At 59.8% G+C, this 12528-nt stretch overlaps 1 protein-coding gene across 1 annotated transcript in view; it reads right to left on the bottom strand.

Moving 5' to 3' along the window:
• The window catches only part of DOCK3 (dedicator of cytokinesis 3), a 182893-nt gene extending 177048 nt beyond the window's left edge, over window positions 1-5845 (bottom strand). Inside the window, exons 1-2 of the mRNA XM_028132514.2 lie at window positions 5800-5845; window positions 5544-5654 (exon numbers count right to left, since the gene is read on the bottom strand). Of these exons, the coding sequence (XP_027988315.2) occupies window positions 5544-5654; window positions 5800-5845 (157 nt within the window). The remainder of the gene's footprint in view (window positions 1-5543; window positions 5655-5799) is intronic.
• Between the last annotated feature and the right edge of the window lie 6683 nt (window positions 5846-12528).

Raw genomic sequence — 12528 nt, 5'->3', positions numbered from 1 at the left:
GGTATTCCTAAACGTCTGCTACCGCTGCCAGTTTAAAAAGTGATTTTTGTACTGAACTGTGAACTAAATCTTGATTTAGCTGCAGTAGAAAACGGGAAACAAAAATCTATGTTTAGACAGATTACCCATCTCTACTTTTCCATTGCAGCTTAGGGGAGGGAGGGGGGGGGGGGGAGTGTACACTCGGCATTTTAAATCTGTTTCGAACTGATGGAGAGGACAGGTGACTGACCAGAACGCAATGTGACCTGCACTCCGCACGTAATTGCCACAGAAGCCTCACGTTAGAAAAGTAAAAGTGACGTTCAATCCCTTAAATCACTTAATGCTCTTTTCCATGACATGTTGGAAGGCGTGTTTCACCCCTGGAATTGAACCCTTGGAACGGATTAAAATGGGGGTTCTATGAGGAAGGACGGTCTCTGAAAGCAGGTGGAACAAAGCCGGGGCGACGGTGCACCCCGCACTTCACGCCCAGAACCTCCCGAATCGCCTCCCACTGGCGGCGGTTGTTTGTAACACCGACGGCCAAACACACTGAAACGGACCGAGCCTCGGAAGTCAAATGTCTGCAGGATTTTGAACTGGGAAAATGATGTCAGTGTGTTTTACCCTTCGTTGTGTAACGTTCGGTCCACAAGCACCGGGCTCCCCGCCCTCGGTGCGGAAACTCGCTCAAACTGAGGTTCGGGAGCGGCGAGAACCCGTTTCCAGAGCCTGGCTTCTCGGGTGCAACTGCCGGGTGCCCCGCACCAGAGACCTGGGCGGCCGCGGCCCTGCCCGCCCCCCGCCCGCCGGCCGCACCTGCCCAGGCCGCGCCGCCAGCGCCCCCTGCCGCCCTCCCCGCGCCCGGGACCCGATCCCACCCCCGCGCCTCGCGCCTCGCGCCCCGCGCCCGCGCCGCCCCCGCGCCCAGGCCGCGCAGCCTGCGGGCAGGGCCGGGGGCGCGCGGGCGCGAGCCGAGGCGGGGCCGGCGGGGCCGAGAGCACGGGCGCGCCCCCCGACCCGCGCCGCCAGGCCGAGCCTCACCTACCTACGCCGTATTTCTCCTCCTCCGTGGGGGTCCACATGGCCGGGCCGGGCGCGGCCCCGCGGGCGCGGCGGCCGGGCGACAGCGCGGCGGGGACGGCCGCGGGCCCGGCTGTGGCGCACCGCGAGCCGAGGCGGGGGCGGTCAGGCGGCGCGGGGCAGCGGGTGGCGCATCGCTCACAGGCCGCCCGGGAGGCTGCCGCCGCCGCCACGTCCGCGCCGCGAGGCTCCGCGGGCGACCGAGTGGTCCCCGGCGGTGTGGGCGAGGGCTCGCCACCTGTCCGCCGCCTCCGCTCCCGCGCCGCCGCTCGGCCCCTCACCGCCGCGCTGCCCGGCTCCGGCTCCGGCTCCGGCGCCGCCGCGGGTCTGGTCGGCTCGCCTCGGCGGGCTCGGCTCCCGCGCATGCGCCGCTCCCGCGCGGGGGCTCGCGCTGCCTGAGCTCGCGCCGCCCGAGCCGCGCGAGAGCCCCCCGCCGCGCCCAGGGAAGCCCGCGAGAGGCGCTCGGGCCGCCCGGCGGAGGTCGGGACGGGCTCTTGGGAGACCCGGGACCCCGGCTGCCGCGTCCACTGCCTCCTGCCGGGCACGTCGAGGTCGCCGCGGGCCCCCTGGCCGGAGAGGGGAGAACCCATACATAGGAAGAGAATGATGCTGTTTGCAGACCCGGCCAGGGTCTCCCACCGCGGAGCCCCAGCACCACCCCCAGAAAGGCCCCGGGACACGGGGGCGGGGTGGCCGCGGGAGAACCAGGTGGGACATGCTCGCGCCCCTGGCTCTTCGGTCCTCCGGTCCTCCGGAGGCCCGAGGCCTTCAAGGCCCGTGTTTCGCTGAGTTGGCTGCGTGGTAAATGTTTGGGGACAACATTCACAGTCGGAAGTGCCTCCTCCTTGGATCAGGGGTTCCTGCCCTGGGCTCCGCCTCTGCTGCTCCTAGGTCTCTGCCTTCCTGGGTCTGTTCCCAGGACTTTCCTCTTTTCTGTCCCCTAAGAACCTGTTCGTTCTCATGCTGACCAATAGCACCTCCGGACACTAGGCCACCACTCATCAAAGACCAGGCTAGTCTGACAACTGCAGGGCTTTTCCTTTCCAACGATGCCTGGACCACATAGTGTTCCCAGCTTGCATACCAGCAGATCCATCCACCCACCCATCCATCCATCCACCCACCCATCCATCCACCCACCCATCCATCCACCCATCCACCCACCCATCCATCCATCCACCCACCCATCCACCCATCCATCCATCCACGCACCCACCCACCCATCCATCCATCCACCCACCCACCCACCCATCCATCCACCCACCCACCCACCCATCCATCCATCCACCCATCCACCCATCCATCCATCCACCCACCCATCCATCCATCCACCCACCCATCCATCCACCCACCCATCCATCCATCCATCCATCCACCTACCCATCCACCCATCCATCCATCCACCCACCCACCCACCCACCCATCCACCCACCCATCCATCCATCCACCCACCCACCTACCCACCCATCCATCCATCTATCCATCCATCTACCCATCCACCCATCCATCCATCCATCCATCCATCCATCCATCCACGCATCCATCCATCCACCCATCTATCCATCAATTCATCCACCCATCCATCCATCCATCCACCCATCCATCCATCCATCCATCCACCCATCCATCCATCCATCCATCCATCCATCCACACATCCATCCATCCATCCATCCATCCACCCACCCATCCATCCACCCACCCATCCATCCATCCACCCATCCATCCATCCACCCATCCATCCATCCACCCACCCATCCTCCATCCATCAATCCATCCATCCACCCATCCACCCACCCATCCATCCACCCACCCATCCATCCATCCACCCATCCATCCATCCACCCACCCATCCATCCACCCACCCATCCATCCACCCACCCATCCATCCATCCACCCACCCATCCATCCACCCACCCATCCATCCACCCACCCATCCATCCATCCCCAGCACTACCAAGTGCAAACCCTGGTGGCGTCCCTCCCTATCACTCTTAGACACCCCACTCTTCACAGCCCAGCTGGGTGCCTCACCTCCAGGAAACCTTGCCTGATGGACCCTGCGGCCAGACTGGGTCCTTCCCGTCCTGGGATCCCAGCTGCGTGCCGTTGTGTCTTCTTTCTCCCAAAAGGCAAGCACCAGGGGAAAGCCACCTTTCTGGTCCCTCAGCACCCAGACTAGCACCTGACAGGTACATACTTGTTGAGTAGGAAGCAAGAGGAGTACAAGAATATCTTGGTAATCGACAAATCTTGTTGAGTCTTCCTTCCCAGTGTCATTTAGGATTGCTTTACTCCTCCCAGGCCTGACTGTGCTCAGCTGGATTCCAGTGGTCCCCCATAATTCCCATTAGTCATGGGGGGATACATTCCAAGACACGCCCCTCCCGTAGGTGCCTGGAACTTTGGGTAGTACCAAACCCTATGTTTTTTCCTATATGTACATACCTTTTTGCTTAAAGGAAGGACTGGACAGCTTCTCTTTGGCATACCCAAATTGCCAGCATCGGCTACTTTTGCACTTTGGGGCCATTGTCACTGCATGCGATACAGTGACAGTCGACCTGATAACCGAGACAGCCACTAAGTCACTAACGGGTGGGGAGAGTCTACGGCACGAACACACTGGACACAGGGATGACTCATGTCCCGGGTGGAATTTCATCGCGCTCCTCAGAACGGCATGAGATTTAAAATTGATGAATTGTGTTTTTCAGGAATTTTCCACTCAATATTTTCATACTGCAAGTTGAAGACAGGCAACTGAAACTGTGGGACATGAAGCTGTGGATAAGGGGGGACTACTGTATTGCCACCAGCTCCGAGTCCCTAAAGGCTCCTCCTCCCACCAATGAAGGCTGCCCACTCCTGCCCCCCCGAAAATGTCCTGTGGATAATTGAGTTTCTCAATAGCTAGGCGCTTTGTTGGCCCGAGAACATAAGAAATGGCCTTACTTATGTCGCTAACTGTTCCAGAGTGACAGACCCCTGCCCCATGGCTACCATGGAATGTGTGCCGTGGGGTGAAGCCACAGCCCCACAGATCTTTCTCCAGGGAGCTATCCAGCAGTGGGGCCAAGTTACACAGACCTTCTGAACAACCTTCAGCTCCTATTTCATCCTCTGGTTTCACTCCATCAGCGGGTGTATGTGCTGACAGTCTCAGCGCCTAAAGACGGCTTTTCCCGAAGTTTCCCCCCTCGTTCCCCATCTGAATCCATCTCAGACGGCAGGTTCCCCAGACGCAGACAGCCCCGGTCCAGGACTGCGCACCTCAACCAGAGGGCATCTGATCAGACCCGGGCTCCCGCCGTCTTGCTGTTTGCGCTAAATTTAGGCTGTTTTCTTGAGTGGAAGGAAAAGGGCAGAGCACATGTTCTGGGGAATCCACCTGCAGCGGGGCGGTGCACCTGCTCCTGTGCCCTCAGCATCTGCTCTGAGCCCTTCCCCAGGCTCTCGGCGGGGGTCGGCTCTCACCCGCACATACACGCCCCTCCCGGCAGGAGAGCTGACCTCCAGCTTGCCTCTGAACATCAGGACCCCGGCGTCCTCCCCTCCTCTCCCTCCCACCCACGCTTCTTTCTGTTCTCACCATCACCCACCCAGGTTCGCCGTCTGCTCCTCGTCAGGATCTCCAGGAACCCACTGCACCGTTGCTGCTCCCTGTCCCCCATTTTTACTCTGTCCTGCTCCACAGGCTCCTGTGGTCCAGGGACCATCTGCCCTGTGGATACCCTCATCCCCCATTCCCTCTCTCTTGTGCCTCTTGGTCTGTCTGCGAAGGAGAATCATCCACTCCAGAGCCTTTTGTTTCAAGACAATTCCTTTGACTCTCAGTCCTCGAAGTTCTGCTTTCTGACCCTGTCACCTCCCAGAAACTGCTCCCCCAGAAGCCCCCAGGGCCATCCCAACTCCAAACACAAACTGGAGTCTGCCGGTCCCTGGCTCTGGCTGGGTCTTGGCGTGCAGTACCCCTCAGCCCATGAACTCTCCTGTCTTGACACACAGATCCTCCTCACCGCCCAAGGCGGCTTCCCCAGCTGCCGCTGGCGGGACGGGTGCTGCTCTCCATGAGGCCTCTCCCGCAGCCCTTCCTCACCCCACCTCCTCCGAGAGATCAGTGTGTCCACTTGCACATTGACAAGCATCTACTTCCTTCTTCAGGGGCAACCATTGCTCTTCACGTGGTTTTACCCCGCACGGAGACGGACAGAGTGCCTGCCACCGAACAGGCACCCACCTCCGACCGCTGTGCTCGGGGCGGAGTGACCTGCCTGCTTGTCCCCTGAGAGCACAGTGAAACAGCTGTTGCTTCAGCCGGTCGCAAATCTCCAAATTCAGAAACTTGAGTTCATGAGGGTAAATTCCCTGGAATTTGGCTTTAATGAAAAAATCCATGGAGACACCCTATGGAGTAGCCATGGAAAAGATGAGCAAATTTAGCTAAGCAGCAAGAAAGTTTGCCGTTTGACTTAACATGTCGCTGTGACTCTGGGGATGAACTCATTACCTCTGATGATAAACTGCAACTTGGTGAGTGGGAAAGGAACCCAGCTTTCAGCAGGAAATTCTTTAGGATTGGCGGTAACTCATAATCGCCCATAATCAAACAGATTTTGTACGTAATGCAGACAGCAGCATCTATTTCTGTTAAGTGGAACTTAGGTTCATCAACAATGTTTTTAACATACGCAGACTCCATAATGATGCCCGCCCCCCCCCCCCCCCATCACCTTCGGCGAATGAGCCTGGCCCTCTGCAAAGCCGGGTGGCGACCATGCTCGCTGCTGCCTGGAGAACCAGCGGCCTTCAAGGAGCCAGCCAGTCTGATGACTCAGCTCATAAAACAACGTGTGGCCACAGAGATGTTGTTTACTCAGAAGCATCCTGGAGGCTCTTGCTACTGGAGTCAGCAAGCAGTCGGCAAGATGCTCATTCTCCCAGGAGTTTCTGGTCTCCGTGCCAGAGCAACACTCAACTTCCCTCCCCCAGCAGCTGATCTCCTCGGAGGCTCTGTCCAAGCAGGATGGCGGGGAAACTCGGAGCGACGCAGTGGGGATAGAGGCAGGGCCAGGTGGGGTACAGGTGAGCAGTGGGGATAGAGGCAGGGCCAGGTGGGGTACAGGTGAGCAGTGGGGATAGAGGCAGGGCCAGGTGGGGTGCAGATGAGCAGTGGGGATAGAGGCAGGGCCAGGTGGGGTGCAGGTGAGCAGTGGGGATAGAGGCAGGGCCAGGTGGGGTGCAGGTGAGCAGTGGGCATAGAGGCAGGGCCAGGTGGGGTGCAGGTGAGCAGTGGGGATAGAGGCAGGGCCAGGTGGGGTGCAGGTGAGCAGTGGGGATAGAGGCAGGGCCAGGTGGGGTGCAGGTGAGCAGTGGGCATAGAGGCAGGGCCAGGTGGGGTGCAGGTGACCGCGGCGGCGTTCTGCCTTCTCTGGAGCAGGAGCTGCCTGCAGCTAGAGCTGATGCCCACCTGCAGTCCAGGGGCACGTGGAGGGGCAGCTTAGGGACGGGTGGTACCCACCTCCGCTCCTCCCCGCCGGGTTCCTAGGAGTGGGGCTTGCCCTGGCTAATAAACAGCCACAGAGCTAGTTTTCTTCATGACAGAGAGACACCCAAGCTGGTCTCACTTCCCCGCCACCCCTTACGTTCCCCCAAAGCAACACCTTCCAGGAAATCTCCTCTCCGGAGGCGGCGTGGGAACAAAGGCCGAACAGGGGCCGTGAACCCAGAGATGGCCGGCGATATTAGGGTGCTTTCGGGCGAAGAGACCTCAGTGCCGGGGAGGATATTATTAGCATTTTGCTTTAAATGGTGTTGCATCTGGAGCTCTCTGCAGTGGGGAGGGCAGGGGAAGAGTGTGAAAAAGAGACAGATTAAGCAGTGCAATATTTCTCTATTTTCCCTAAAATGACAAGCTTTAGCCATCTGTTCCTATTTTATCAACCCATTCAAAATATTAAAATGCAAATTCCTCGCAGTTAGCCAGGGCCTTTCAGATGAGAAATGGCCAAAACTTCCCTGATTTCAGCCTCTGGAGACAGACGTGGCACGTCCAGTTGGGCCAGTGCTCTCAAGCCCCCGAGGGAGCAACACCGTGGATGTGTCCGGCTCTTCGCCTCCTCCCTCCCACTCGGGACTCCGGGCCACCTGGAGACACCGCTGTGCTGGATTCTCCGCGGCACCCTCAGGGCCTAGCACCCCGGAACTGACACACAGCAGGTGCTCGTAAACATTGCTTGGAGGAATACATTCGTGAATGAGTAAACCGCCCCCAGAAATGTATACCTTTGTCCCAATACCGTTTTTGTTGGTTAGTTGTTTATTTCTGTCCAGGAAAATGGGAGGAGAAAGAACAAAAACCAAGATCCTCCTGGCAGGAAGGGCGAGTCGACAGAAACGTGGCATCCCTCGGCGCTCCTTCCCCTTTGAGGGAAATAACGGTGCCCTTGGATTTCTGCACTAAGTCACCAAGGAGGAACCGAAATTAAAAACCTTGGAGAGTAATTAGCAACAAAACGTTCTGATGTCAAGGAGCGCATTTTATGGGACCATATTTATAATATTAATTGGGCCTTCTGCGTAGCCAAACGGTGAAATTATTGCTCCCATACAAATGGGCCCAAAAGAGAAAAACAGCCCAAAATAGCGCAGAGATTGCAAAGCAGGACAGAGGTGATTTCTCTTCGCGGGAGAAGCGACCGATGGCAATGCCTTCCCAGATTCGTTTGCGTTAAAGGCAAAAGGAAGGCTGTTGGGCGCAGCCGCGCCCACCCCGTCTCTGTCTCTGTCTCTGAATTGCTCTGAGGCCGGAGCTGGAAAGGGAGCAGAGACGGCTCCCACCACTCCGCCTGCTTCTCACCTGGAAGCGTGGGGAGCTTTCCCCAGTCTCTCCCCACATGTTTGTTGGGCACCTAGCACGGGCCAGGGCACAAAGAGCTCACGTCTTCCCCGTTACAGAGTTTGCCATCCAGTGGAGGGGGGAAGAGACACTGAACCAATTACCACACCGAGGAATCTCTAATTAAAGACATACGTTCTAGGGCAGGAGAGCACAGCGTACATCGCGAGCGCCCGCCCGGGGGCCTGACCCAGTTTGGTAAGTCCGGGAAGGCTTCTTGGAGGAAACAGTGTTTAAACTGGAACCTGCCGACGCAGACGAATCAGCCGCGTACAGAAGGAGAGCAGGTGCTCTGGGCAGAGGGAGCGGTATCTGGGGAGGCAGGTCTGGGGAGGAGGGAGCTTGATGTATCCGAGACATGAAAAGGCCAGTGTGGCCCTAGCCAGTTTGGCTCAGTGGACAGAGCGTCGGCCTGTGGGTCCCGGGTTCGATTCCGTCAAGGGCACGTGCCCGGGTTTCAGGCTCTATCTCCAGTAGGGAGTGTGCAGGAAGCAGCCGATCAATGAGTCTCTCTCATCATTGATGTTTCTCTTCTCTCTCTCTCTCTCTCTCTCTCTCTCTCTCTCTCTGAAATCAATAAAAATATAGAAAGGAAAAGCAAAGGCCAGTGTGGTCAGGATGTGGCGAGTGAGCAGGCACGTGGACGGTGGGAAGAGATATGGCTGTAGAGGGAGGCAGGGTTGTGTCTTGGGGCTTTCTGGGACCCATGACATGGGGGCAGCAACCATTGCCAGGGCTTGGGGTCCAGGGGTTGGGTCAGAAGCAGAGGTGAGAGATGTCAGAACGGGCCCTAGGACCAGGCCCCTCTCGGGGATCCTGGGCTTGTTGGGGGTTCAACCCAGGCAAAGGCCCACCCCCTGGAGTCTGGGCTCGGCCGCATATTTGCACATTCCCCAATTCTCCAAACACCTACCCCTCCTCTCCCAGGACCACTCGGCTCCCCTCCTCTTTGAGCCAGGCCTCCCTGGAGTCTCAGGATGCTCCTCTGGGTGTAGGCGGAGCCCCACCTCCCAGGCTCGGAGGGAAGAACACGTCCCTCCCGCCAGAGCCAACTCTCCGGAGCCCGGGGGGGGGGGGGGGGTCTGAGCCCACCGCTTCGCCTGCCACCTCAGCACCTTGCTTGTCACCCACAGCCCTGCCCGGGGTGAGGGTTGTGGGAAAGATACGCCCAGAAACAACTGGCCCTGGATTCGATCAGGGGCCACGGCTGAGCTCCTCCTTCCGGGACGCGGAGAAGAGGATGGGAAACAGACCCTTCCCGGCTCTGTCTCCTGCACACCTGGGTGTGCCCGCGGCGCTGCAGGACCCTGACCCGGGGGCGGGGGCCAGTCCCCGCTCGGTCACCACTGAGCAAGAGCCGCGCCAGGAGATGGCCAGTGTGTTGTGCCCCCGGCCGCACTGAGGGCGATGGACCAGAATGTACCATGCAGTCATGCACGATGGAGCCCTCGGGAAGTGGTCTGGATCCGGAGCCCTGTCATGCCAGGAGCCGTGGTGATTTTTCACGAGAAGTTCTTAGCAGGGGGCCCCTGCGGAAACCCCAACCCCAGCCTGTCGGTCTAGGCTACTGCCAGCCCGTGGCCCTTTTCAAGGGACCTGGCAACGTAAGAGTTGAGCGTGAGGTCTCTGGGTTCACATCCAAATCCGGCTACTTCCCAGCGAGGTGACCCCAAGCAAGTAGCTCAACCCTTCCACCCGCAGCAGCTTCTCCCTCGGGGCGGCCGGGGAGGGCGGTGCCGGGAGGCGCTCAGGGCTAGCACGGGGTACGCATTCACTCCACACTGGACCTCGCCCCTCCCCAGCCACTCAGACTGCCCCCCAGAAGTGCTGGGTCCCCTTGCATTTGGGGAACCAGGCTGAGAGCTGACTCGGCCCCCCATCCCGCTGGGCTGGCCTCCCCTGTCCGCCTCTCACCAGCCGGCTCTTCGCTCAGCACCAGCCCCTTCTCTCTAGTCGACACCGAAAGGTATTGATTTCCCTGAGCCATTTCCCTGAGAACCGCCTGCGCCCTCGGCGCCCCGCCGTGGCCTTCCCGTCCCGGCTCACAGCCCGCTTGCCCAGAGCCAGGGGGTCCCCGGCCGCCGAGGCTCAGCCCTGCTTCACGTGGCGCCGGTTTAAAGGTCAACACGACTTTCTCCCCATTATTGTACCGCGTCTTGTCACACAGACCCTCTCTGTTTCATGCATTAGTCACCGTCTTGCTATCAAATTAAATATTCCTCGGTGGTTATTTTTAGAGAACTCCTTTTCTAACACTACGTGGCGCGGTGATGTGTGAGCACCCACAGCTCCGGAACCCAGCACGAGCAGGCGGGCTCCGCGCTGCAGAGGCTCCGGCTCCTGGGCGAGCGGCAGCCAGGGCCGCGGCGGGTGTGCACCCAGCTCCGTCCGCGGGCTCCTCATCCCCAGGCCGGGAGGACCCGAGCCAAGGCCCAAAGGAGGCTCTTGGCACAAGTGCGAGTGAAGCGACGCATGCAGGTGCCATCCCAGCCGCGTCTGACTCGCTCCTCATCCCACGGACACGGGCTCCGGGCCTGACTGTGCCCCTGCCCCGCGCCCCACGGACACCCGCCTGAGGCCCGATGGCGTGGCAGTGGTCACCCCCCAGCTCGCTCCCACAGTCGCCATCTGCTCAGGCCGGCGTCGGTAGAGAAACGAGGCCCTCAGAACAGAACTTCAGACCCACTGGGTTGCATGGAGGGGTGGGGCTTGCCAGTGAGCCCCCTGGACGGCTCTGTGCGTTTTAGAAAGCTGTGCATGCCTTAGCCTTAAGGAGCCCACGGAGGAGTTGAAGCAACAAAACCCACAGAAGGGTCTAGATAAGAATTCCAGCCTGGCCGGCGTGGCTCAGGGGTTGAGCGTCGACCTATGAACCAGGAGGTCACGGCCCAATTCCGGTCAGGGCACAGGCCCGGGTTATGGGCTCCATCCCCTATAGGGGCCATGCAGGAGGCAGCCGATCCATGATTCCCTCTCATCATTGATGTTTCTCTCTCTCTCTCTCTCTCCCTCTCCCTCTCCGTCTCCCTCTCCCTTCCTCTCTGAAATCAATAAAAAATATATTTTAAAAAAAGAACTCCAGACAGGATCCAGCACTCGTCTCTGGGCCTGGATGCGGAGGAGGGCGGGCCTCTCACTCCTAATGCTTCCTCCATGGGCGGGTGTCCACGGCCGGGCACCCAGGCTTCACTCCCCTGGAGCAAGCGCGACTGGGTGGGCGGAGGTCAGCCTAATTCTGGGCTCAGTTCGAAGGCCCATTTGGCCTCATTCTAATCTGCTTCCCCCTCCCCCCGCGCCCCCTCCCCCCACTCCGAGCCTTCGTCAGTGAAGAAGGTGACGCCTTGGCCTCCATCCGGGTTTCCATTTCATCTCTCACCTTGCCCAGAAGTTGGGTGGGTGAGGGCACTGCTTCTGGAGAGGCCTCTCAGAGAGCACCTGCGGGCTGTAAACGCTGTGGACCGTCCGAGGCGGGAGGCCGAGCGGACTGAGAGCTCTAGGAAGGCTCGGCGGAGGAGGCACGGTCTCAGGGGACGTGGTTGGTGGAACGTGGCTCAGGGGTGAACACTTCCTCTCGGTGGAGGCCACAGGCACCAGGGCACAGAGAGAAGCAGACACGGGTAGGACGCAGTGGCCTGAGATTTCCTTGGGAGAGGTGGCAGGTGGGTGGAGACAGGTGACAGAATTCCTAGCAGCCGGCAGAGAGCAGGTTGGCCAGTCGGTCAAGGTCAAGGCATGCTTCCCAAAGGCGTGCGGGGTCCAGGAGCGGTGACGGGTCAGGGGGGACTCTGCGCGGCAGGCGGAGAGGCCGCTGCGACGGGCCCATGGCTCCCTCGGGTCAGGCTGTGGGTCGGGCCTGGGGAATGGCACTGAACACCGGGCAGAAGGGACCACAGAAAGCCTCGGGGAGGAGAATGCGGCCGTGGAAACTGGCTGGCAGGGGCATGGGAGACACAAAGGTGGACCCTGGTCCCCGCCGTGGGCGAGCACAGCCCGGTGGGGCCTGGGAGCCACGGGGAGAGCCCACTGGGAAAGTCACACGTGTGAGTCACGGGATACGATCTGCTCCCGCCCAGGAGGGGACATGGAACCAGCAGAGGAACCAATGGGAAAGGAGCATCTCCTCTCCCATCACAGACAGGCGGAGGCTGCCACGCGGTCCCTCCTGTGGCCCATCAAACGCACAGAGAAGTGTCACTGGCAGTGAACAGCGGGCAGGAAAGCGGGACTAGACCGCCCCTTGTGGTGACCCTCGGTGGGGCGTCCAGTTGCCCCCTGCCCGCTGTACATGGCAAGCGGGCATCATAAACCCCCAGCCTTAACCGGTTTGGCTCAGTGGATAGAGCGTTGGCCTGAGGACTGAAGGGTCCCAGGTTCGATTCCGGTCAAGGGCATGTACCTTGGTTGCGGGCACATCCCCAGTGGGGGGTGTGCAGGAGGCAGCTGATCGATGTTTCTCTCTCATCGATGTTTCCAACTCTCTGTCCCTCTTCCTTCCTCTCGGTAAAAAATCAATAAAATACATTAAAAACAACAAAAACCCAAAACATCAGGGATGGCGGAAAGG

Source organism: Eptesicus fuscus, chromosome 18, assembly GCF_027574615.1.
Source record: "Eptesicus fuscus isolate TK198812 chromosome 18, DD_ASM_mEF_20220401, whole genome shotgun sequence".
Lineage (NCBI taxonomy): Eukaryota > Metazoa > Chordata > Mammalia > Chiroptera > Vespertilionidae > Eptesicus > Eptesicus fuscus.
The sequence above is the reverse complement of the archived record's forward strand: the minus strand, read 5'-3'. Positions and strand labels throughout refer to the sequence as shown.